The 25,981-nt window shown below is 46.4% G+C and overlaps 1 protein-coding gene across 2 annotated transcripts in view; it reads left to right on the top strand.

The window, feature by feature from the left end:
* The window catches only part of LOC137540710 (opioid growth factor receptor-like), a 246,721-nt gene that overhangs the window by 156,521 nt on the left and 64,219 nt on the right, over window positions 1–25,981 (top strand). For both annotated transcript variants that reach the window (XM_068261834.1, XM_068261833.1), the window contains one exon: window positions 17,263–17,388. In XM_068261834.1, coding sequence (XP_068117935.1) covers window positions 17,290–17,388 — 99 coding nt within the window. In that variant the 5' untranslated portion in view covers window positions 17,263–17,289. The remainder of the gene's footprint in view (window positions 1–17,262; window positions 17,389–25,981) is intronic.

The following is a 25,981-nucleotide window of genomic DNA, read 5'->3' as shown; positions in this document are numbered from 1 at the left end:
CCTGTTCAGCAGAGAAACCAGGGGCACCCACTCGCAGACCATAGCATGGTCCCTGCTCACCATGTTTGTGGCCTGCAGGAAGGGAGCCAGCACAAAGCACACCTGCTGCATGTGCCTCCAGTGATCATCGGGGACGATGGACGGGATGTTGCTGGTCTTGTCCCTTCTCTGAGCTGCGGAAACAGTGGCCAGGGCAAGGTACTGTTTGACAGCGTGCCTCTGTTCAACCAGACGCTCCAACATCGCCAGGGTGGAGTTCCAGCGAGTCGGAACGTCAAGGATCAGCCGATGGCGTGGCAGATCCAGCTCCTTTTGCACGTCTTCCAGGCTCGCACAGGCTGCAGCCGAGCGCCGGAAGTGACGCACAACATTCCTTGCCGTTTCCAGCAGTTCGCCCATCCCCTGGTAGGTGCGCAGGAACTTCTGCACCACCAGGTTCAGCACGTGGGCAAGACAGGGGATGTGGGTCAGGTTTCCCCTGTCTATTGCGGCAACCAGATTGGCCCCATTGTCGGCCACCACCTCTCCGACTCTGAGGCCTCTGGGGGTCAGCCAAATCCTCTCCTGCTCCTGGAGTTTGGCCAACACATGGGTTGCCGTCAGCTTGGTCTTCCCAAGGCTGACCAAGTGCAGCAGCGCTTGGCAGTGGCGGGCCTTCACGCTGCTGCTGAGGCGGGGGGTTTGGCCAGGTGTGCCGGAGGATGGCAGAGGATCGGAGGAACCTGCTGCAGTTCCCCTGACCCTGCGGGGTGGCACCACCCACTGTGTTGCTGCTGCTGCTGTGCCCGCTGCTGCTCTCCCATCCTCACCCCCTTCCACCAAGCTGACCCAGTGGACAGTGAAGGACAGGTAGCGGCCTGTCCCGAAGTGGCTGCTCCAGGAGTCCATGGTGACGTGGACCCTTTCACCAACCGCGTGCTCCAGCCCTCGCTCCACATTGGCCATCACAAAGCGGTGCAGTGCAGGAATGGCCTTGCGGGCAAAGAAGTGTCTGCTGGGGAGCTGCCAGTCTGGGGCTGCGCAAGCAAGCAGCGCACGAATGTCGCTCCCCTCCTGCACGAGCGTGTACGGCAGGAGTTGGGAGCACATGGCCCGTGCCAGCAAGCCGTTCAGCTGCCGCACGCGACGGCTGCTGGGAGGCAGAGCCCTAACCACCCCCTGGAAGGACTCGCTCAAAAGGCTCTGGCGTGGCCTTTTGCTGACACGGGAATCAGCAGACACAGCAGAGGAGGCCACTGAGGACTGGCTGCCAGAACAGGCCTCAGTGTCGGCGGCAGGAGTTGCAGAGGGGGGAGGAGCAGTGCGTTTCCGCACTCCTGCTGGTGCTGCTGGAGGAGCAGGAGGGCGGGTGGCTGCTGTTGCTGCTGCTGCTGCTGAAGGCTGTGCAGTGATGGGTGTGGTGCCACTGCCAGCACCAGATGCCTTCAGCCTCTGGAACTCCTCATGCTGGTGGAAATGTTTAGCCGCAAGGTGGTTGATGAGCGAGCTGGTGCAGAACTTTAAGGGGTCTGCACCTCTGCTCAACTTCCGCTGACAGTGGTTGCAAGTGGCGTACTTGCTGTACACAGTGGGCATGGTGAAATATCGCCAGATTGGTGACTTAAACATCCCCCTACGGCATGGAAGCGCTGCTGCCTGTCTCCCTGTGGTGGTTGGGGGGGGGGCTTGGGGGGCTTGGGTGCGGCTGGTGGTGGTACTGGCATATGCTGCTGCTGCTGCTGCTGAGCCTGAGACACCAGCAGGCTGTGGGACCTGCCTACTGCTGCTGCCAATGCTTGCAATGATGCGCCTCCTTGCAAGGCCCACAAGAGCATCCTCCTCCTCCTCCTCAGAGCTGCTGAGGACGACATCCCCTGGAGGTGGTGGCACCCAGTCTCTGTCTGTCACCGGGTCATCATCATCCTCCCCCTCCTGAAACATGTCCTGCTGGGATGAGGACCCCCCAAACTCCTCTCCTGATGCATGGATGGGCTGCTTGACTGTCGCCACAGTCTTGCTGTCCAATCCCTCATCCCCCAAAGTGCCCATCAGCATCTCCTCCTCAAAATCGCCAACAACAGCAGACAATTGACTCATGATGCCTGGGGTCAAAAGACTGCTGAATGACAGGTCGCCAACTGACGGTGAACTGGCCTCCTCCCCAGGCCCTGCTGGGCGGCTGCTGCGAACAGGGGTGGTGGTGGTGGTGGTGGTGAGGGTGGAGGCCTCAGATGCAGAGCTGATGGCGGGCTGCTCATCCTCCGTCATGAGTTGCACCACAGTGTCTGCATCCTTTTCCTCAATGGGACGTTTCCGACCCGGCTGGAGGAAAATGGGAGCAGGTGCTACACGCTGCTGCTGCTGTGTCTCTGCAGCGTGAGTTGCAGATGCTCCTGCTGGGCGGCGCCCAAGGCGTCCACGGCCAGTGGCTATGGGAGGAATGTTAGCCACTGATGCTGCTGCTGCTGCTGCGGAACTGTGCATGGTGGCGCGGCCGCGGCTTGCCACAATGCTGCTCCCTCTCCTCCTGATTCCCTTGCTGCCCTTCCCCTTGCCCAAACCGCGCTGGCTGCCACTTCCAGACATCTTAAATGTTTTGGGCGTATAGACAAAAGTTTTGTAAAAGGGCGGGTGAAAAGTGGGGTACTTTAATGGAGTGGGTTGGTTGGTGAGGTGACTGAGTGAGTGTCCCCTAGTACAGTAAGTAAGTAGTAACAGTCAGGAAGTACAACTAGCAGTTACAATAATCAGTAGTAATCACAAGTAAATTTAGTGTGTGTACACTCAGACAGTGAGTGCACGCACGCAGGAGCTAGTAGCCTATGGACAGTGACTGAGTGTCCTAGACTCCTAGTACAGTAAGAGTAAGTAGTAACAGTAAGTAGAACTAACTAATTACGATAATCAATCAGCGATCAGAAGGAAATAGAGTGTGTGTTGTGTGTGTACACTCAGACAGTGAGTGCACGCACGCAGGAGCTAGTAGCCTATGAACACAGTGACTGAGTGTCCTAGACTCCTAGTACAGTAAGAGTAAGTAGTAACAGTAAGTAGAACTAACTAATTACAATAATCAATCAGCGATCAGAAGGAAATGGAGTGTGGGTGTGTGTACACTCAGACAGTGAGTGCACGCACGCAGGAGCTAGTAGCCTATGAACACAGTGACTGAGTGTCCTAGACTCCTAGTACAGTAAGAGTAAGTAGTAACAGTAAGTAGAACTAACTAATTACAATAATCAATCAGCGATCAGAAGGAAATGGAGTGTGGGTGTGTGTACACTCAGACAGTGAGTGCACGCACGCAGGAGCTAGTAGCCTATGAACACAGTGACTGAGTGTCCTAGACTCCTAGTACAGTAAGAGTAAGTAGTAACAGTAAGTAGAACTAACTAATTACAATAATCAATCAGCGATCAGAAGGAAATAGAGTGTGGGTGGTGTGTGTACACTCAGACAGTGAGTGACCGCACGCAGGAGCTAGTAGCCTATGGACAGTGACTGAGTGTCCTAGACTCCTAGTACAGTAAGAGTAAGTAGTAACAGTAAGTACAACTAACTAATTACGATAATCAATCAGCGATCAGAAGGAAATGGAGTGTGGGTGTGTGTACACTCAGACAGTGAGTGCACGCACGCAGGAGCTAGTAGCCTATGGACAGTGACTGAGTGTCCTAGACTCCTAGTACAGTAAGAGTAAGTAGTAACAGTAAGTAGAACTAACTAATTACGATAATCAATCAGCGATCAGAAGGAAATAGAGTGTGTGTTGTGTGTGTACACTCAGACAGTGAGTGCAGTGCGCACACGCAGGAGCTAGTAGCCTATATGAACAGTGACAGTGAGTGTCCCTACGGGTACAGTAAGAGTAAGTAGTAAGTAAGTACAACTAACAATAATCTATCAGTAATCAGAAGGAAATAGAGTGTGTGTACACACAGACAGTGAGTGAGTGCACACACGCAGGAGCTAGCTAGTAGCCTATAAACAGTGACAGTCAGTGAGTGTCCTACTCCTAGTACAGTATAACTACAATACTATTAGTAAAGGACAGCAGAAATACTGGTATAGATGAGAGAAATAAACAGAGGACAGCTGCCCACAGAGGCAAGGCCCCCCTGAGGCCTAAACCTGTAAGCTTGCAGCAGCTGCCTGTCTCTAATGTAACACACAAGCTACTAACTAAAATACAATGTCTATCTAACTAACAACAATATAGGTGTATATGGCAGGTGTAGGTGAGCAAAAACGCTAGGCAAATGATCACAATAGAGCACTTGCTAAGCCAAAGCACAAAGGAGCAACTCTCTCTCTGTACAAGTCTCAGGCAAGCATGGAGAAACGGAACATGGCGGCCGCTATTTATAGGGTAGGGGCTGGCCAGGGTCCCCCTCTGTGATTGGCTGCCGTCAGAGGGCCTGGGAGCCCTCTGATTGGCTCTAAGGACATCAATCTGGGCTATGACGCTATTCGAGCTCGGTACCGAGCTCGAATAGCGCCGGGTTGCTCGAATAGCTCGAATAGTGAATGGGCTATTCGAGTGTACTCGGATAGCCCATTCGAATAGCTCCAGCTATTCGGAGCTCGAATACCGAGCTCGAATAGCTGAAAAAGAGCTCGAATATTCGAGCTACTCGAATATTCGAGCTCTGCTGAGCACCACTGCTGTATTATCCTTAACAGCATCAGCACCCCAATATATCTCCACACACAGCACTAGCGAAAAGTGGCTAGCGTGATCCAGGTACAGAGTAGCAGAACAGAAGGATCCCCAGCGCTAGCGAAAAGTAGCTAGCGCGATCCCAGAAGACAGAACAGAAGGATCCCCAGCGCTAGCGAAAAGTAGCTAGCGCGATCCCAGGAGACAGAACAGAAGAGATAGCTGGTAGCAACCGCTGCACCAGCTATACTCCAAGAACAGAGATCAGAACCATTTCCTGTTGACCACCTTTGGGGCAGGACAATGGCAACAGGCAAGACAAGACAGAACAGGCAATACAGATAATACAACCTTACTGGGCTAGAAGGGGAGCCTAAAGTAACCCCCAGGAATTAACTATACTAGATAGCAATGGCTGACACTCCAGCAGTGTCCATCAGGAACAGACCATGGAAAGGAAATGACCAGCAAAGCCTTCTGGGAAACATAAAGCTCTTATAGTGCCAGTCATCAAAGAAGGCAGGTAGGGGATTTGCATAACGAATGTATGCAAATTCCCCAGCAAGAGAACAGACCAGAAACTTGCAATGGAAAGACAGGTCTCTGTTCCAGAGACCTGCAGCCCACAGACTAGAGGAATGGACAAACAGCTTTCTGCCTGTGCAGCCAGCTGAGCGGATCATCACACTTATATTTCCTGTTATATCCATATAGATATATTGTCCTGTCAATTTAGTGAATACATTTCTTGATTCTATCACTGCTTGGACACCTATATTTGTATTATGTTGGAAAAACAATTGTAAACAACAATCATTATCTGAACCTAGGCAAAAACCTCCTACAATGTCATTTTTGGTATCTACAGTACTTTCTTTAAAAAATTCTTCATAAGAATAGCCTCTTCCTCTGGATAGTGTATTTTCCTTCATCGAAACTTCAGAGCTTAAGTTTGTTTCTTCAGCTTGCACAGTCACTGTTAAACAATGGATCACTGAAGTAATCAAAGTCACATAAAAAATAAACATCAGGAAAGCGTTAATCAATCCTTTTCTGTTTGTTGCTTTGTTTCTCAGGGCATCCCCCTTGAATCCATTCTTTGGATTAATCTTCTTCCATTTGGATTTATGCCCAGGCATGATACCTGTCAAACAAATGCAGCATCATTATTTTGTAACATACAATTTGCATTGATCTACATGAACCCACATTTCTTGCTATCTACGAACATTTTTTTCCAGAGATTTGAGGTCTCTTAATTTTAATCATCACTTGGCCCAATGTATCAATAATTTCAAAAGGACCTTCCCAATTACTGTGCCATGGTCCTGGTTTTTTAAACATCTTGACCATCACTAATGCCCCTTTCACAAATTTTGAATTATGAGGTGGCACCATTTTCTGCATATGAGATGCAGCATGTGGCAAAATTGCATTCAAATTTTCCTGCAACAACTGTAACCATTTCGTTTTTTCTATAGCCTCTCTCTGTGGAGTAGACAACCTTGGTTCCTGAGGAAATAAAAGTGGCATTTTCCTTCCTGTCATCAACTCAAAAGGAGTGTATTTAATAGTTGCATTAGGAGTGCTCCTAATACCCATCAAAACAAACGGAATGGCATCTACCCAAGTATTTCCTCTCTCCATTAGCATTTTAGCAATTCTTTGTTTAATTGTCCTATTCATCCTTTCAACAATGCCTGCTGACTGTGGGTGATAAGGCACATGGAATTGTTGCTTAATTCCCAAAACGTTACACATTGCTTGCATTACTTTTCCGGTAAAATGTGTTCCTCTATCACTGGATACATTTTGTGGAATTCCCCATGTTGCAAACATATGACTGACTAGAGCCCTAGCAGTACTCAATGCATCATCTTTTCTCAAGGGAATAACTTCTACCCATTTTGAAAAAACATCAACCACCACCAATGCATATCTCAAACCTTGTTTACCCATAGGCAATGGACCTATAAAATCAATTTGCAATGTAGACCAAGGACCATCTGCAGGTGGAGTTCTCTGCAAAGGTGGTTTCTGTCCTTTTGGCCTGGGATTTATTTGTGCACAAATCAAACATGATTGAACTACATTCTGCACTGTTTCTTCCATTTTCTCCCAATAGAACTTCTCCTTCAAAACTTCTAACAACTTTTCCTGGCCCAAATGTCCCAAACTATTATGATTGAATTTAACAAATTCCACTTGTAAATGTTTGGGAATTACTGGATACAGAATTCCTCTCAGTTCGTAAAACAACATTTGATCCTTGCAAACAAAAGGAGATTTAGGATCTGTCATTTGAGCTACTAAAGAAGGATCTTTAGCCTGCTCTGCTGCAAAAGATACCTTTGTGACATCATCATCTTTTCTTGCAGCTGTGACAATCAATTTAGACTTTTCATGTTCTATCTCTACACCTCTCATTGCTGCTTCTTTGGCCAACATATCTGCCAAATTATTACTTTCAGACAACTCACTATCATCTTTTCTGTGAGCGGGAACCTTTATAATCGCATAAGCTAAAGGATTTCTTTCTGCAATCTCGATAATCGATTGTAACATGTCTTTATACACAAGAGCCTAGTTAGATGAATCTACAAAACCTCTTCTCTTCCAAATTGGCAAATAGTCTAGCAATGAACGTGTCAACCAAGAACAATCAGTGTAAATCACTAAAGGATTCTTATTCTCCTTTTCATCCAATTCCAGCACTGTTTTGACAGCTTGCAATTCTGCTCTTTGTGCTGAGTAATGACCAGGTAATTTATGCTGGATCGCATAACCTCTTTTAGGATACCAGATCGCATAGCCTGTACAATACTTCCCATCAACTTGATGTCTAGAACCATCTACAAACACTGGTTCATCAGACCTTTGCTCCTCCCGCCGGAAGACAGAAGGAAAAGTTTCTGAACCCTCACAAGGACATACATGTTCTTGCCCTTGATAATCCATAAGTTGAGGAAGAATGTACTTAGCATTGTGATCTACCTGGATTTGTTTAGTCGACAAAGCTAATAACCACTGATTGAATCTTTGGTTAGTCACGCCTGGCAAATTCCTTTCTAGCAAAAGTTTCAAAGTAGAATGGGGAGTCTGTTAGAATTTAAGTAGGCCTCAGTTACTTGGCCTGAGGTTTATGTAAAAGGCTTGTCTGCAGTGTATGTCTTTAAAATAGAATTTCTTGTGATGCAGGCCTAAGCATCTCAGTGTCTGCTTGTTATTCATTTTGTCTCAAGCAGATACTGAGAACATGTTCCTAAAAGAAGGCCATCGGCCTACTCTGACCTCAACACGTACACCACAGGAACAGTAAACATCAGCCGTATTGACTAAATATCCACATTCCAGTAAGTAAAGGAAAGGTGACATTAAATATTAATCGAGTGGGTGGGTATTATGACACCACGATAGGGCTCATCCAATAGTCTGGTCTAGGGGATGGCGAATATGATGTCACGTTTAACTCTTTCCTAGTCGGTATTAAACATCTAGGGGGGCACTCAGAGCTCACTCTGCTTCATACTTTCATGCCCTCCATCTCTGACTTCTACTGGCTGGAACCCAATTATTTCTCTAAGTATGTTCATTCCTCTCTGTAATCTGATATGATGTATGCTGTACATAGGTAGTCTAGTGTAACATAGAGTAGATATAAGAATACCTGACCAACCACCACAGGGGGTTAGGCAAGAGTGGTAATGCCAAGAAACATGAAGATCTGCTTTGCTTGCTAGGATAAGATGAACTGTATCTATCTGTATATCTGTTTTCTGAATAAACTCCATAAACATTGAAGAAGCCTGAGAAAAGTCTATCTCCTGCTTGCTGTGTGAGGAGTCATGTTTGCAAACTCCTGCTGATGAGTTTGCTGGTGCTGGAGCAAAAGGTGGTTATTACAATTGGTGCCGTGAACCCAGCTGCGCTGTCTAGCAGAAAAGGCAGGCAAGGACCGGGCCAGATGTCAGTCTGTTATCTAGTTTTCAAGATATTCCACAGCGACACAAGCAGAGTTGACGCGGACTGGAAAGGAAGCTTATCAAGAGGATAAGTGGGGTATGGGAGGCCGCTAGAGAGGCCAACACACGGACTGCAATCCGAGTGATGATCAGCGGCGAGTCATGGACCTGTTTTACTTGGATTGTGATGTACACGCAATCTAGCCGAACAAAGGATTCCGTGGTGAGGTATCCCAGGCAGAGGTTTTGAGCAAGTTACCTTCGGGACCGGAGAATCCGCTGAGAGAACGCTCAGTAAACGCTCACCGAGGTCCATCGACTCGTGGAAAGAACTTGCTGATCGGATTGGAAGTCGGTACAAGTCTGTAGAGCCAGGCAAGTATAGCGTTTCGTTTATTTATTTGATTTTGTAGCAGTGTTTGGGGTCTGTTATATATTGACAGTGTTTTTTTACTACAGCTGTGTGTTATTTTTCTGTGTTATGCTGGTAGCAGCGTACATAGTTTCGGTTTCTCTCTTTGCAGTTCTGGGCGGGGAGAGAGGCCAGCGATGTTTATTTTTCTCCCATGCTCTGTAGAGCAGATGGTGGATAGTGAGGAGAGCAGTTAGGGGGAGAAATAGGGAGGACACGTTGGTGGGAGTGCCCAGAATAGTGGGAATACTGGTTCCAGTCAATGCTATTAGTTAGTTAGTGCTATGTAATGTTTCTGTAATCTCAGCATGATTCAGTGTCATGGGTTTTATTGTTTTTTTCTTGCGGATCGCAGAGCGTAGGTTTAGTGGGAAGGGGGGCCAATACAGTGCATCCTCCCACCCCCCTCTCTACAGATTGGGGGAAGCACGGTTAAGGTTTGTGTCCGCGGATATCTGCTAACAGCTGGAAGAGTTGTTCAGTTTCTGTCACTCCGCATTCCAGGCAAAGGTTTATGATATGAGTAAAGTTTCGGTGTAGTTGTGGAGAATTCCTTCTGTTCAGGATGGGTTTTTTTAGCCGTCATAAGATCAGGGTTCAGTGGGTGCATGTTTTTTTTTTCCTCCATCTACATGTCCAAGATGATTTGCGTTTTTTTTTCTGGGAAGGAGATAAGAAATTTCACACGCTGCTGTGTCTGTTTTGCAGGTATCCGAGAAATATATATGCTGAAATGTTTAGTGTGCATACTATGCATTGTATATTCTAACTGTTTTTTTTCTCCTAATGTGTATAGGATTAAGAGGTTGCTACGGGAGATTGATAGCAGCCATCTTGGCTGGCATGCCATGACTCAACATGGCGTCGGGTTTCTGAGAAAGCCACTCCCATCTGCATGATGTATCAGGAGGGGAGGGGGCGGGAAGCGCCCACTGATAGGCACGCCCCGATGGCAGGGGGGAGGATGTGCTGGGGGGGATCCCACGTCCCATGTCACAGCTGTGCACAAGGCGCCGTGCACACAGCTGGTGGGAGGGGGGTCCAGAGTGGGGACAGTAGAGAGATTCTACTGAGTTTCTTGGCTTCCAGATGATTTCCTCAGAAGAAGTCTGGACACAGGGAGTGTCCGCATACGTGAGCCAAGCAATATGCAGGCTCACGGATAGGAAGTGTTTCCCAGCTAGGAAAACACGTATAAGTCAGATAGTCCCCAGGGAGTGATTTGCAAGTGCTGCGCAGATCAGGGAAGTATCTGTACTGGGTTGCTTATGGGATTATTCCTTTAAGTGAGGCACCTTAACCTCCCCGGCGTTCTATTGAGATCGCCAGGGAGGCTGCGGGAGGGTTTTTTTTAATAAAAAAAAAACTATTTCATGCAGCCAACTGAAAGTTGGCTGCATGAAAGCCCACTAGAGGGCGCTCCGGAGGCGTTCTTCCGATCGTCTCCGGCGCCCAGAATAAACAAGGAAGGCCGCAATGAGCGGCCTTCCTTGTTTTGCTTAGATCATCGCCATAGCGACGAGCGGAGTGACGTCATGGACGTCAGCCGACGTCCTGACGTCAGCCGCCTCCGATCCAGCCCTTAGCGCTGGCCGGAACTTTTTGTTCCGGCTACGCTGGGCTCAGGCGGCTGGGGGGACCCTCTTTCGCCGCTGCTCGCGGCGCATCGCCGCAGAGCGGCGGCGATCAGGCAGCACACGCGGCTGGCAAAGTGCCGGCTGCGTGTGCTGCACTTTATTTGAAGAAAATCGGCCCAGCAGGGCCTGAGCGGCAGCCTCCGGCGGTGATGGACGAGCTGAGCTCGTCCATACCGCTCAGGAGGTTAAAGTGCGGTGCAGCATGTGTCCCCCATAGAGATAGGGGGACAGTGCATAGTTGGAGAGGGGGAAAGGAAAAGAGAGAAAGAAAGGAATTGACCAATCCAGGTGTACTCGCGGCGACTGCAGAGTGTTTGTTTCGGGGGTTTTTTTGTATCAGGGACAGGACCAGAGATTGACAAAGATGTAATTGCTGGGCTGTTAGCATGTTTTTTCTCGCCCACCGATTGGTCATAAATATATATATATATTTTCTTTCTCTTCTTTTCTCCAGCTCTGATTCAGTTTAGCACGGAACAGAACTGGAAGCAGGTCAAGGGGCACTTATAGGGATGCAGCAATTGCCATTTACAGAGTGACGGTGTATCAGTACAGTGTTTGCCATTTGACTACCTACCAAGTGGGCATTCAGGGATCTGCATACAGGCATGTGACGCTGGTATGCTTAGCCCTGCACCCTGTGTAGTTTATGTGCAAAGTGCTCCTTCCTACAGGATGGCAGCCATTTTTTGTAAAGTCTGGGGGTAGTGGCACGGCAAACATTGATCAGAGGGTACAACACACAGAACTTCTAGCAGAGCTGGTATCGCAATGAAGTTCTAGATAAGTAAATGCGAAAATGAGCAAGAGCATTGCAGGCTCACCTGCAAAGCAACAACAGGTGTGGCATCCGTAATCTGTGCATGTGACGGCCGCGCATGGACAGATAGGGGGGGATGTGGAAGCGCCCACTGATAGGCACGCCCCGATGGCAGGGGGGAGGATGTGCTGGGGGGGATCCCACGTCCCATGTCACAGCTGTGCACAAGGCGCCGTGCACGGAAATAGCATATTTTAAACAGGTAAGTACTGAGGATAGTACTGAGGTAGGGGGGTGAAGTTTAACTCCAATCTACCAAAAAGAGTAAATAGAGTTCATGAGAAACATAAAGCAACGAGATCAATTACGATATATATTGATCAATTTAAAGTGTACAGAGTACAAGCCGCAGGGCGAATCCCAAATCATTAATAAGAATTGATTTGTTTGTATTTTGATTTCAGGAGTTGGGCAATATGGAATTGAGACAGCTGCAGTGCTGGCAGCAAAGATGGAGATGTCAGTCGGATAAGCGAAAGGTTCCAGATGCCAATCTAAGTTTGGAGAAACACGAGATTCCTGAAATTGGAAAGAGACTAAAACACGAGATTCCTGAAATTGGAAAGAGACTAAAACACGAGATTTCGGAGATCGGAGAGAGACTAACAAAACTGTCTGAGCAAAGCATAATGCAAAGTGCTAATGTTTTTCTTTCCCAAGGTGGTGCTTTTATAATGAAGAGTACCGTGCTGATGGTGATCCTAGGTTGCCATTTCGTCCTAGGAGAACGAAGCGAGGACATTCTCATGTATAATAAGGGGTTAATGAGAATGCAAGGCCCAAGCATGTTAATGTTTGGTGACAAAGGTACTAATCCTTTCACACCTCCCTCCGCTTGGCACAGACGAACCATGCAGGGACGGAGGAAAAGAGCACTTGTGCCAGGAGAAATCAAATTTCATGGCACAATGTGGGTGAAAGGTCTGAAGGGTCAGGTGTGCGGGCAGTGGGAATTGAATGGCAGTGTAAATCTGCTATGGAATACCACACTCCCAGAATCGATGCACCAATCCAAAGAGTTGTTAAAAGGTACATTGCAGTACATTGGGTACATGCAAAAGGTGGAGTGTGTGATTCAGGGGTACCTTGTCTTGGTTATGCAGAGTGAGATGGTTCCAGATTGGAGAGGAACGAGCAGGAGGCGTCAATTCTCCTGCCGGAGAGACGCGGGGGACAACATCACACTCTGGAACTACCAACAGAGAGTGCCTCTCAACCAACTATACACACACGTAAAGGCTGGAAAGCCGAGGGGTGGTGGTTCTCGAAACAAGAAGTAAAAATCGAGAACGAGCCACATTTCCAGGTGATAAAGAGGGTGGGGAGAGCGGTCCCGGGGGAGGGAAAGCCAACCCAGGAAACCCCATTCACATTACACGGGTCACAACAGGGGATGATATTACACAGTCCATATGCAGCCGCTTATCCTAATGCTAGTTGGGTAAGTGAAGAGGTACTCTTAATTGAAAGATTGCAGAGAGTACAGTCTTCCTAACCTCAGGTACATATTGTGTCTCAGGACATAAGGGGGGAAGAGGTCCAATCAGGACAGTTGGGGACATATTTTGTCAGCAAGATGCTTAAAGATCCTGTGCAACTGAGATTGGACAAGGGGAGGAATATTAATTTTTCTGGAGAAGGATCTTTTGCATGGCAGCTTCGAGATGTTTGGGTGAACAAATGGAAACGGTGCAACATTCCTTTAGGCACCGCCACTTCCTCAGTTCCCACCTCAACCCGTGTCTTACACCAGGACCTGAGAGGTCAACCTTTTTTGGTGCTAGACGGGGAGGTGAAACAAGTAGAGTTGTCCTCATGCGGGCAATTCTTGCAGAAGTACCTGCGTTGGCCGGGGCAAGTCAAATTTAGTGAAGAAGCCTGCGGGCTCAATAACGCAGAAGGCGAGGCTACCATTCAAAAGATCCACCCTGAAGCCCAACCGATAGTTCCGGTGGCTGAAGGAAAGGTTTGGTTTTTTAACATAAGGTCTAATGATACATTCAAGGTATATTCTCATAATTGTTCCGATAAGGGGGAGTTTCCAAGGGGAACATATTGGGTGAGCGGAGATCCCATATGGATCCAGTCATCCAGGTTTGATGACGTTGTTTCTCAAATTGTTAAGAGAACTCTAAAGTTCAAAGTTTCACGTGAAGTTCCCAGCATGAAAGATAACAAGACATGGGACAAAGGGGAACAGGTTTTGACCCAAGACGACCACATTGTGTTACAAAGGTTAAACAAACAGTACACTAAGTTAGAGGTAAGATTTCACCATGATCCAGGTGATCTTAACGAGGTAGAACACAAAAATAAGCAGGTGAGTTCCAGTCTGACCTGGTGGAAAAGGTTTCCGGTGATGTTCCAGGGACACTCGGACTGGACCTCTGCAGTTCACAAGTTCTCCTACACCCACTGGTCGTCTGGATGGGGATGACAACTTTAGGCATCATTATCCAGGTGAGGTTGCGTGTTAAAATTACGTAAAACAAATTAACCTGGTCCAGAGATTGGTGCCTCATAAACAATCTCATGAACCCATATTTTCAAATTAAGGGATATACAGGGTTACGGGTATAGGTTTAGTAGTACCGGTGATGGAGCTGTTTGTATAAAGGCGCTTTTTTAGAAGGCACTTGGCACTGCTCCATTGAGTAACAAACAAACGAGTTTCACTTTCCTGTGGTCATGCAAGTTTGTGAGTGATACGCAAGTGACGCAAATGCTGAGCATGTGGTATAGAAGGACTTAGAAGTAGGGCCTCCCCAGAGAGCCTGGTTACAGGAAGACCAAGAGGTCTTGCTCTCTCTCTTCCAGGGATAACCGCCTAGAGCAGAGAAGTTGTGTGAGCACGAACATCGAAAAGTGAAACATAAAGAAACAAAACCAGGTACTGTGGGGTTCAGAAGTGGGGATCTGCGGATCAAGCCATTTTAAGGGGGATTGTTAGAATTTAAGTAGGCCTCAGTTACTTGGCCTGAGGTTTATGTAAAAGGCTTGTCCGCAGTGTATGTCTTTAAAATAGAATTTCTTGTGATGCAGGCCTAAGCATCTCAGTGTCTGCTTGTTATTCATTTTGTCTCAAGCAGATACTGAGAACATGTTCCTAAAAGAAGGCCATCGGCCTACTCTGACCTCAACACGTACACCACAGGAACAGTAAACATCAGCCGTATTGACTAAATATCCACATTCCAGTAAGTAAAGGAAAGGTGACATTAAATATTAATCGAGTGGGTGGGTATTATGACACCACGATAGGGCTCATCCAATAGTCTGGTCTAGGGGATGGCAAATATGATGTCACGTTTAACTCTTTCCTAGTCGGTATTAAACATCTAGGGAGGCGCTCAGAGCTCACTCTGCTTCATACTTTCATGCCCTCCATCTCTGACTTCTACTGGCTGGAACCCAATTATTTCTCTAAGTATGTTCATTCCTCTCTGTAATCTGATATGATGTATGCTGTACATAGGTAGTCTAGTGTAACATAGAGTAGATATAAGAATACCTGACTAACCACCACAGGGGGTTAGGCAAGAGCGGTAACGCCAAGAAACATGAAGATCTGCTTTGCTTGCTAGGATAAGATGAACTGTATCTATCTGTATATCTGTTTTCTGAATAAACTCCGTAAACATTGAAGAAGTCTGAGAAAAGTCTATCTCCTGCTTGCTGTGTGAGGAGTCATGTTTGCAAACTCCTGCTGATGAGTTTGCTGGTGCCGGAGCAAAAGGTGGTTATTACAGAGTCTGCAAAATGATATCATTAAATCCCACAATATGTTCAGTTGCTTTCACTGCATAATAAACTCCCAGCAGATGTCTGACACAAACATCAAATCCTTTTTCCACAGGTGTCAACAGTCTAGAGAAATATCCCAATATTCTCCAATTTCCACTTTGTTTTTGCAAAAGAACCACTGAAATGGACACATCTGAAACATGCACTTGAATAGCAAAACTAGCTTCTGGTGACTTATCAATTGTTGCTAGTGCTGGTGCATTTTGCAAAGCCTTTTTCAAATGTTCAAATGCCTGCATATGTCGATCTTCCCATGGGCCAAAACAATCTTTACTTTCTCCTTGCAACAATTCATACAAAACCGCTGCTTTTTCAGCAAATCCTTCTATGAATTCTCGCGAGTAATTTACAAGACCAAGGAATTGTCTCAGTGCTTTGTGATTGGTTGGAATGGGAAGTGACATGACAGCTTTAACCCTTTCTTGCAATGGCTGTCTTACACCATGGGCTATTTTCACTCCCAAGAATTCCACTTCAGTTTTCAAAAGTTTTACCTTGCTGGTATTTAATTTCAGACCTGCTTCTGACAAAATCATGAACTTTTAAGACAGAGAAATGGTGGTCAAAGATTCCTGTTCCTTAATAGAAGCGATACATATCTCCATAGTACCTAGTTCACCTTTTCCAATATTTCCAAATGGGAGATTACTTTTACTAATTTAATAACCTCAGACATAAGTCTAACCAACAGGATCCTTGTCAATTAAACTTTATCAAAATATAATATTTCATAAGTATGATAACTTTAAAAAGTTTTTTGTTTACTGTAAATAAATGTTTTTTTTTTTAAATTGTCACAAACGGACTTGAATAGATGAAAAGCAATAACAATTTTTATTGGTCTGAATAACTTGTACCATGTGGTGTTGAAGAATTATTTTTACACTTTCTCTATGGAAATGCTAACAGTGTTTTAAGTTAAACACTGGAGTGTTAACAGAATCTGCTCATATGATGGCGTTTATCTGTTTGACAAGAAAATAGGGTTTAGCCAAGAAAGTGTACAGTTTTGACTAATCTGGTCCATTTTGCACATAATCTGAGGTGTTGTGCTACTTGTGTGTGGTGTTGTGAAAATTGTGTGAAGTGTTTTAAAAAAATTTACATTTTTTTGAAAACTGTGCTTAAGCAATTGTAAAAAAAACTGTAATATGTATGTCATGAGGGTATATTACTGTTATTTTTGCAAATAAGGTCTTGTAATTAGTGATCTAGTGTAAACGAGCAGCAAAACTGAAACTATACACCTTTACTTCCAAATAGAATATTGTTCCCATACATTGTACTAGGGACATAATTTAAACGTTGTAATAGCCAGGACAAATGGGCAAATAAAATGTGTAGATATTATCCACAGTAGCATGTACAATGGCTGAAAACTGAGAATTATTCATGTTTTTTTTTCTTCAATTTTTTCTATTAATTTAGTTAAAATGCATAGAGAATACAATTCTTAGCATAAAGTACCACCCAAAGAAAGTCTAATTGGTGGTGAAAAAAACAAGATATACTGTAGGTCATTTCAGTGTGTTTAATGGTGATAACGTTTTGGCGAATGCATGGGAGGAGCGCTGAAAGGTGAAAATTACTTTGGTCCTGTAGTGGTGAAGTGGTTAATCCTGTGAATTTATCTTCCAAGACTAGCCATATGCTAAATAATTCAAACAAAAGTTTGCTTTCCTAAAACAGAAAGAATTTGCGATAATTCAGGTTAGAGTGAGCTCGAGATGTCTCCCAGGCACCACTGCTGAATATATGCAAATTAACCATTGTACCCTTAGAAGCTAAATAATTCAGTGATATGGAATTCCCTGTCACAATGTTGCCAACTCATACTTATACAGGGCCTGTGGCTAGTGAGAGGCAGTTTAGGTACTGACTAAGAGTAAGTAGACCCAGAAACTACATAACTTAGGTGTGTTGTATTTAAAGGGATGCTCTGGCAATTCTGCCCTGTCATTGTCAGAATATATCTGTCCATATTTCAGGTCCCATGTTTACGGTGATCTTGCAGGATGGGAAACAATCAGTCCTATGAATGGAATTCCGATTATGACTCAACTTGGGAGGATGAAATGAGGTCAATGGAACGAAAAAAGAAAACTGCATGCAAGGTATTCTGGGAGACACATGTAAACAATCAAAAATAACAATTCTCATTTATTTTGCCTTTTTAACAAAATCTCATGAAGACTGAGTGGTATGAGCAGATAAAGCAATCACTACTCCTGATATATTTCTGATTGAGGAGTAATTGGTGAATCGGGCTACTTGCAAAAAGTGGGCAGGCACATGAATATGATAATTAGCCCCCCTCCCCCAGGATGCAGTAACCAATCTGGTCCAATCGGCTGATCATCTGCAATACTTACTGATTAATTTGCTGAATGTAACCTCCACCCCCAGCTGGCTAAGGGGCTAACACTCCCACCATGCCGAGCTAGAGTGCCAGCTTAGGTTATCAACCAATATAGTACCTGTCAGGAACCGGCCCGCGGCACGCCTGCGTATATGGTTCCCGACTGCGGGTTTGACCAGATCAAGCGGGGAGCAGCCTTATTTGAGCTACAAACAAGGCTGGGACCCCTCAAAAGCTCCTTACTGCCACCACTAGCAGTTTGCTAGACACGTTAACTCAGTTGTCGAGTGCTCAATACGCAATCTGCGTTTTCGTATTTGGGTCAGCTTTGCGCTTAGGCTGAATACGAGAACGCCACGCACACACACACAGTTGCAATCTTACACTGTAGTGAAGCAAAACCACTAACGATACTGTTAGACTTCCCACTCGGCTGTCGAGCGCAGAAGTGCCCCATACACACAATGCAATTACAATATCATATGGTAGTGTTGCTCAAGCATACAATTAGGCATGGACTTATACACAGCTACACTGCAGTCTCCTCTAGGCTATGAGTGTTAGTTTAGTAGAGCAGAAGTCAAGCTTATTAAATAATAATTTAATATTCCAGGAAAAAAGTGGAACAATGCAGAACAGAAAATATACAAAAGATTACAAAAAACAAAATAAAAAGTTACAAAATTAAGAGTTTACAAAGATACACACGAGACAAGTTGCAAAAATAAAAATGGGATAAACGTAAAGTGAACTTTTACCATCGCAAATGTCCAACCGTGGAGAGACGCGGATTTACCGATTTCCTCGGGATCATCTCTAGCCATGAGCTACTCTCGGGAGAAGATACCTGTGACTGTTCTGGACCACCTTAAATAGTCTGAAGTGTCCCCTGGGGCATTTAATGTCCAGCCCCCAGGAACTAATGCAATTTCCCCGTTTGTGACATCACTGAACGCTTGTCATAATCTTCCTGTGATATGTGACCTTCAAAGGCTTCCTGTTTCAGCTTTTTGAAGGTTGCAGATTTCACAGGTAAGATTGTATCCTGAGAACAACAAGTATCCTGTTTACACTTACAGATTTCAAAGCAATTCCACTTCCAGCCCACTATTCAGACTAAGAGGTAGCCGAACGCCTGTGTGGGCTTCAACCTGGTCGGGTAATTGTCTAAGTAAATGTTTCCTGGCTAGTGGCTAGGTAGACAGTTCCTAATTACTGTCCAGGTTCCTTTGCCTATTGAAGGTGCCTGGTCTATTCAATGAAGACAATGGCAGTTCCCTTGATCTCTGCCCTGAATGACTGTTTTAATCTACATACAGACATTATCCATGTGACACCTTCCAAAAGCCAGGCTGGCTGACATACCTACACCTCTGACAAAATATATAGCAGACAAAAAAATGACAAAATATGTCCCTGTCTTACCCTTAAGTTCATAACTAGCTGCTATATTCCTGACACGCCCCCTCTTCCAGATGGCGCTGGCAGATGATTCCAACGAATCGTCCTGCCAAAGCCTACATTGACAGCCTGGCCGGGTGGGATAACCCCTTAGCATCCTTAGGAGGGTTCCCCACCTGTCAGTTAGCTCCAAGCTACACGAATGGAAAGCTAGGTCAGGTTGCTGCAATGCGTCGTTGCCCTTGGCAACCTGACGTAACCAACCAGGGGAATGCGGGTCAGTGACGACCGTGAATTTGCGACCATAGAGACAGTGCTGCAGCTGGGGAAGGGTTCCAACTGTCGCTACACGCACTTTCTCTATAGTGGCAGGAGCTATCTCTCGGTCCCTTTGGGGAACAATTATATGCCGGTCTGCCTCCTCCACTTCAGACAGCTCCGAGGGAATAACTTCCCAGAACCCTCTCAGCCCGCCCCTCCCAGCTGGTGACCTGCTGGCCAGACCCCTGAGCTGTTCCAGGCTGCTGTCAAATCGAACAGCCCCAGAGAGCTCAGTGCTGCCGGTCACACATTCCAGGAAGGCTGCAGACGGAGAGGCTCCTGGGCCCTCAGGGCCAGGTTCCGAATTGGATGTGGCTGACCCAGCAACTTTTGCCATTTTGGTGGACAGTCCCTCTGCTGTAGATCCGCTAGCGCTGCGGGTTACCACTGCAGCTGAGGGAGCACCCACATTACACATATCATAAACCACATCACCTTTGGTCTTGAAAACATCTGAAGGGGGAAGATCTGGCCTGGTGCCGTCTGCCCCTTCAGTGGGCAATCCATCTGCTGCAGCCCAGCGAGCACTGCTGGTTACTCCTGCAGCTGACGGAGTGTCCACATGACACACAGTATTATGTAGCACAACACATATGACATCAGCATTATCCGTCTTACACATATTGACATTTAGAACATCACATTCCACATCAACATTATCTGCCGCATTATACACAGTGCTACTCAGCACTTCACAAGTAGCATCAACAGTTCTTGCATCGATCGCCTTGATAGTCCGTGCGTCATAAATGACATCGTCAGTTTCTGCATTCTCCGTATCAACATGTCCCACTCCAGGCCTAGGCACTGGCGACTCACTAGGGCTGGTGTTACACCCTGAAAAAGGGAATTATAAATAAGAACTCCATGAGCATGCTTCCTCTGCCTGCATCATGTCTGATGAGAATGAGGCAGCAGGCCACGAGCCTCCCCTTAGGTACTTTCCCCAGGTCAACAAGTTGCTAAACATAAACAGACTCAGGCAATAGATAGCCCAAATCCAGATCCTGTATTTCAGCCTGTTATCTCCACAGATATTTCAAAGAATAGGATTATTTTCCAATAGCTAATTGGGAAATTACTGCTTTACAGATTTTTCTACACAAAAATCAGTCTATTACACTGGCTCCTAGTACACAGTCCGTAGCCCCTGGAGCCTCACCAGCACTCCCCACTTGCACAGCATTATCAAACAGTACCTTGAAAGAGTCCTGAACTTCTGCTGGGGAAGCGGGCTCCACGGGGTTTGGAGTAGGCTCATACTGGGCCACTAACCATCCCAGGTCAGTACCCAGCAAAACGTTGGTGGGGATTTTGTCGGTTACCCCAACTTCTTTCAATCCGCTGCCGGTCCCCCAATCCAGGTGGACCAAGGCGGTGGGTATGGCTGGGGTGACACCCCCAACTCCTCTGACAGCAATCATTTTCCCAGGTATGTACTGCTCCGGGTTTACAAGCTGGGGATGTATGAGAGTCACTTCTGCTCCAGTGTCTCTCAGCTCAGTGGCAACTGTACCCCCAACCGTGACAAGCTGCAGATTCTCTGCATAACCAGTGGCATTCCTGGTAGCACACAGAGCAGTTGGGACTTCACGGGGGTTTGAGGCCTCACTGGATTTTAAGGCCTCCCTCTTCCTCTCTGGGCAAGTCGTGCTGATATGACCCACCCTGTCACATACAAAGCATTTCTGAGTGTCAGTGTTTGGTTGCTTGAATCCAGGAGACAGCGGTGCTTGCCTCCTCTGGGTGCTGGGTGACACAGGTTTAGCAATCTGTTCTCCCCTCCAGATGGATGGAGTAGTCCTCCGGGACTCGGGTGCTCTATGGGCCGTGTAGGAATCGGCCATTTCCGCAGCATCATCCACTGTCTTTGGTTCTCGGTCCAGCACAAACAGCCGGACCTCAACAGGACAAGTGTGGAGGAACTGGTCTTTTATCATCAGCTCCTGCAGGGCGTCCAAGGTTTCCACTGACAGTCCTTTTAGCCACTGCTGGAAGGCAGTGCGCAGGTTGCAAGCATGATCCAGGTAACTGCCATTAGGACCTCGCTGCACTGTCCTGAAACGTTTGCGATACACCTCTGGCGTGAGGTGGTATCGCGCAATGATGGCTTTCTTAATTGCCTCAAAGTCTGTTTCTTCTTCCTGGGGGAGACTCACAAACGCCTCCAGGGCCTTGCCTCTCAGCCCTGGTGTGAGGTATTTTGCCCACTGCTCACGGGGCACCCCATACTGCCGACAAGTCCTTTCAAACCCCTGTAGGAAAGTGTCTATGTCAGAGTCCTTGTCCATAGCGGGGAACTTATCCAGGGGGATTCTGTGGACTCGCTCACCTTCGCGTTCTGCGGGTCCAGCAGACCGGTTCTGCTGCTGAAGTTTAGCCAGCTCCAGTTGGTGTTGCCGTTCAGCTCTTCCCTCCTCTGCCCGGAGTCTGTCCCTCTCGGCCTGGAGTCGCTGGGCAGCTTGTTTCCTCTCTGCTTGCCGATGTTCCAGGATCAGCTTTAGGCACAGTTCGGGCGCAGCCGAACCTAGTAGCTGTAGGTTGGCTTTCAGAGATGTCATCTCCGTGTTCGGCGGATCGTCCAGGACATCGTCTCCACTCGCATTCTGTGGTGGGAGCGATTCCTCCTCTGGCGTGTTGTGAGCTGCATCCGCTGGCGTTGGAGCACAGGCTTGCTCTGCCTCATACTCCTCGAGGGCACGAACCAACTGCTCCTTAGTCCAGCCGTTCGCTGTCTCGATGCCTCTCTGCTCACACAGGTTGAGTAGCATCTCTTTGTTTTGCCTTGCATAGCTGGATGCTTTCTGAGCCATCGTGTTGAAAAAAGAAAAAGAAAAAGGGGAGGGGAAGCAAAATACCTGTGTGTATCTTTGAAAAAAACAAAAGTATATAAATTCTGCACTGAGTAGACTTCTGTAGGCTAGTTGCTTCTAGCAAGCTTCCAGCCTTTAATACTCAGAATAGCGAGCTAAACTGCGTACTAATGTACTAAACATTCCCACCACTGCCAGCCAATTATGTCAGGAACCGGCCCACAGGACGCCTGCGTATACGGTTCCCGACTGCGGGTTTGACCAGATCAAGCGGAGAGCAGCCTTATTCAAGCTACAAACAAGGCTGGGACCCCTCAAAAGCTCCTTACTGCCACCACTATCCGTTTGCTAGACACGTTCATTCAGTTGTCGAGTGCTCAATACGCAATCTGCGTTTTTGTATTTGGGTCAGCTTCGCGCTTAGGCCGAATACGAGAACGCCACGCACACACACACAGTTGCAATCTTACACTGTAGTGAAGCAAAACCACTAACAGTCGTTCCGAACGATACTGTTAGACTTCCCACTCGGCTGTCGAGCGCAGAAGTGCCCCATACACACAATGCAATTAAAATTTCATATGGTAGTGTTGCTCAAGCATACAATTAGGCATGGACTTATACACAGCTACACTGCAGTCTCCTCTAGGCTATGAGTGTTAGTTTAGTACAGCAGAAGTCAAGCTTATTAAATAATAATTTAATATTCCAGGAAAAAAGTGGAACAATGCAGAACAGAATATATACAAAAGATTACAAAAAACAAAATAAAAAGTTACAAAATTAAGAGTTTACAAAGATACACACGAGACAAGTTGCAAAAATAAAAATGGGATAAACGTAAAGTGAACTTTTACCATCGCAAATGTCCAACCGTGGAGAGACGCGGATTTACCGATTTCCTCGGGATCATCTCTAGCCATGAGCTACTCTCGGGAGAAGATACCTGTGACTGTTCTAGACCACCTTAAATAGTCTGAAGTGTCCCCTGTGGAATTTAATGTCCAGCCCCCAGGAACTAATGCAATTTCCCCGTTTGTGACATCACCGAACGCTTGTCATAATCTTCCTGTGATATGTGAACTTCAAAGGGTTCCTGTTTCAGCTTTTTGAAGGTTGCAGATTTTACAGGTAAGATTGTATCCTGAGAACAACAAGTATCCTGTTTACACTTACAGATTTCAAAGCAATTCCACTTCCAGCCCACTATTCAGACTAAGAGGTAGCCGAACGCCTGTGTGGGCTTCAACCTGGTCGGGTAATTGTCTAAGTAAATGTTTCCTGGCTAGTGGCTAGGTAGACAGTTCCTAATTACTGTCCAGGTTCCTTTGCCTATTGAAGGTGACTGGTCTATTCAATGAAGACAATGGCAGTTCCCTTGACCTCTGCCCTGAATGACTGTTTTAATCTACATACAGACATTATCCATGTGACACCTTCCAAAAGCCAGGCTGGCTGACATACCTACACCTCTGACAAAATATATAGCAGACAGAAAAATGACAAAATATGTCCCTGTCTTAAGCTTAACCTCATAACTAGCTGCTATATTCCTGACAGTACCCACCTGGATTTGGAATGTCCTTCCTGTCTTTTGCTAGGTTTCTGTAACACGCAGCGGAGATACCGCCGCGGCGGAGAGCGGCGTGTCCGCCGCCTCCGCATCTCAGCTGGCGGCGGTCCCCGCAGCACTCTCGTTGCCAGGTCCTTCGGCCGCACATTGGGTAAGGGCTACGCGTGCGTGCGCCCAGCGGCAGGACCTTTATGCTAATAGACGGGGAGTCAGCTGACTCGCCGGGCAGCTGACTCCAGCCTAGCTGCCGATTGGCTGGGCGGCGGGGGCATGCCTCAGGGACTCCTCAGCTACAAAAGGGCTGAGGAGTCACTCGCAACTCGTCTGCTGTTGCGATCACTTAGTGTTAGCGCTCAGACCTCAGTTAGATCCGGTGTGCTTTGATCCGGGAGGAAACCGGGAATTTCACACAGCTTAGGATTGTGCAATATTACTGTTTGTAATCAAAAAGTCTGTACAGCGCTCACTCCCTTCACACTGTACCAACATACATCTTCTCTAGGTAGTCTTTAAATGAGAAATGTCTCTAGTTTCTGGCATAAATAAACACTCTCACCAATGTTGAAAGGCTGACTTATCACAGATCAGCTGAATGCACATAAGGGATGAACCAGTTCCTATATTCCTCCTGATGTTCACCTCCTTAATTCCACTTGTACCTCAAAAAAACATACAACTTGACATAGCGTAAACCTGTATATGAATTATACTTTTGTGCCACACATATAGTCGTTAGTGCACCCTAACATAGGTGCGTGCTCCCCTCAGTGCTCGTACTGCACCTTCCCAAACAGAATGAGCAAAATTCCTGCTCACCAGATGTATTGGCTGACCGATCAGACCAGCATTAAATCGCATGGATAATACAACTCAAATTCTTCCTCCACAGCGGGTCTCCAATAGATCTCAGTAGCTTGCTTCAGTAATTCCTCAGAGAAATTCATAAACATATATAGTGTGAGCCTGTCACAAACAATTTTCCAGTATTCATGCAAACGTGTTTCCCTCTATGGGCACTCTGCACCCCGTGATCTCGTGCTGTACTACCACCAAATCATGCAATGAACACTAGCCACTCACCAGATGATTTGCTGACCACACAGGGACCAGCACTCAGCGCTTTTTGCTTTCCAGACTTGAAGATACTTGCCAGCAGCGTTAATAATCACCTATGGGACTAATACACAGCTCCCATAGCATAATACTGTTTGATGCTTTTAATAAAAGATTAAGATTACACTCACATTTAAAACAAAGGTATGCGCATATATAAAAAGCCTCCTGGACGTCCTCACCGCTGCTCTGTTAGCGTCTTCCTGTCTGCCGCTTGAGGCCACTCCCTACCGGTTTCGTCAAATGACTCATCAGGGGCTTGCTGGCCAGCGGCAGACTGAGACGCTATATCCTCCTCCGTATGCAAATTGGCTCTGCGAGCATCTCCTCCTCTCGCGGTGTGTTGCGGATTGTTGCTTAGCAACCTTCCGCTGCAACTATCCTTATAGGATAAAATTCCTCCTGCCACTGCCAAATCATAGAGCTCCGCATAACAATGCGGACTCTGTATGCCAGTATAGTGATCACAACCAACCCTTCGCTTCTACTATTCTTATGGGCTAAAACCTCTCCTCCTGTTACTAGATCGTAGACTTCCGCATACTGATGCGGACTCCGCATAGCGCTACAATGTTCGATGCCCATACTTTGTGTTACAGGCAAAACTCATTCTGTAATCATTAGGAAATATATATGGTGCATATTAAATCTCTCTTTCTTTCTACCTCTACACACGGAATTGTCTAAACCATGCCTAGATTGTCAGTGCCCCCACTTTCCTTCTATCCATCATATTATATTGTATGCACTGTGCATATAAACATCACATTTAATATATCCCTCACCCATTATACATACCTATTCTATCTATTCATCATCTTCTAACCATTAAGTGTAACTGTGTTTCCACCTATTCCCCTATGTTGAATGTGTCTCTCCTGTCTTCAGAATTACCCTTATATACATATACAATATGTGCATAACCACAAGCTACTACATTAACACATACATTGGTGCAGTTGTGGCACGACTCATCCCCACTGAAATAATGATGGTCCTACCCTCATGCGCCCCCCTTGTCTCCCACTCATTGCCCAATTTTTTGTGACAGATTAAGTGTGGGATATGTCGTGCCACCACATAGCATACATACAGCCTAGTTATATTTACAATAGTGTTCTAATCCC

The sequence above is a fragment of the Hyperolius riggenbachi genome, chromosome 12 (genome assembly GCF_040937935.1).
Source record: "Hyperolius riggenbachi isolate aHypRig1 chromosome 12, aHypRig1.pri, whole genome shotgun sequence".
Taxonomy (NCBI): Eukaryota; Metazoa; Chordata; class Amphibia; order Anura; family Hyperoliidae; genus Hyperolius; species Hyperolius riggenbachi.
This window is presented reverse-complemented; position numbering and strand designations above follow the sequence as displayed.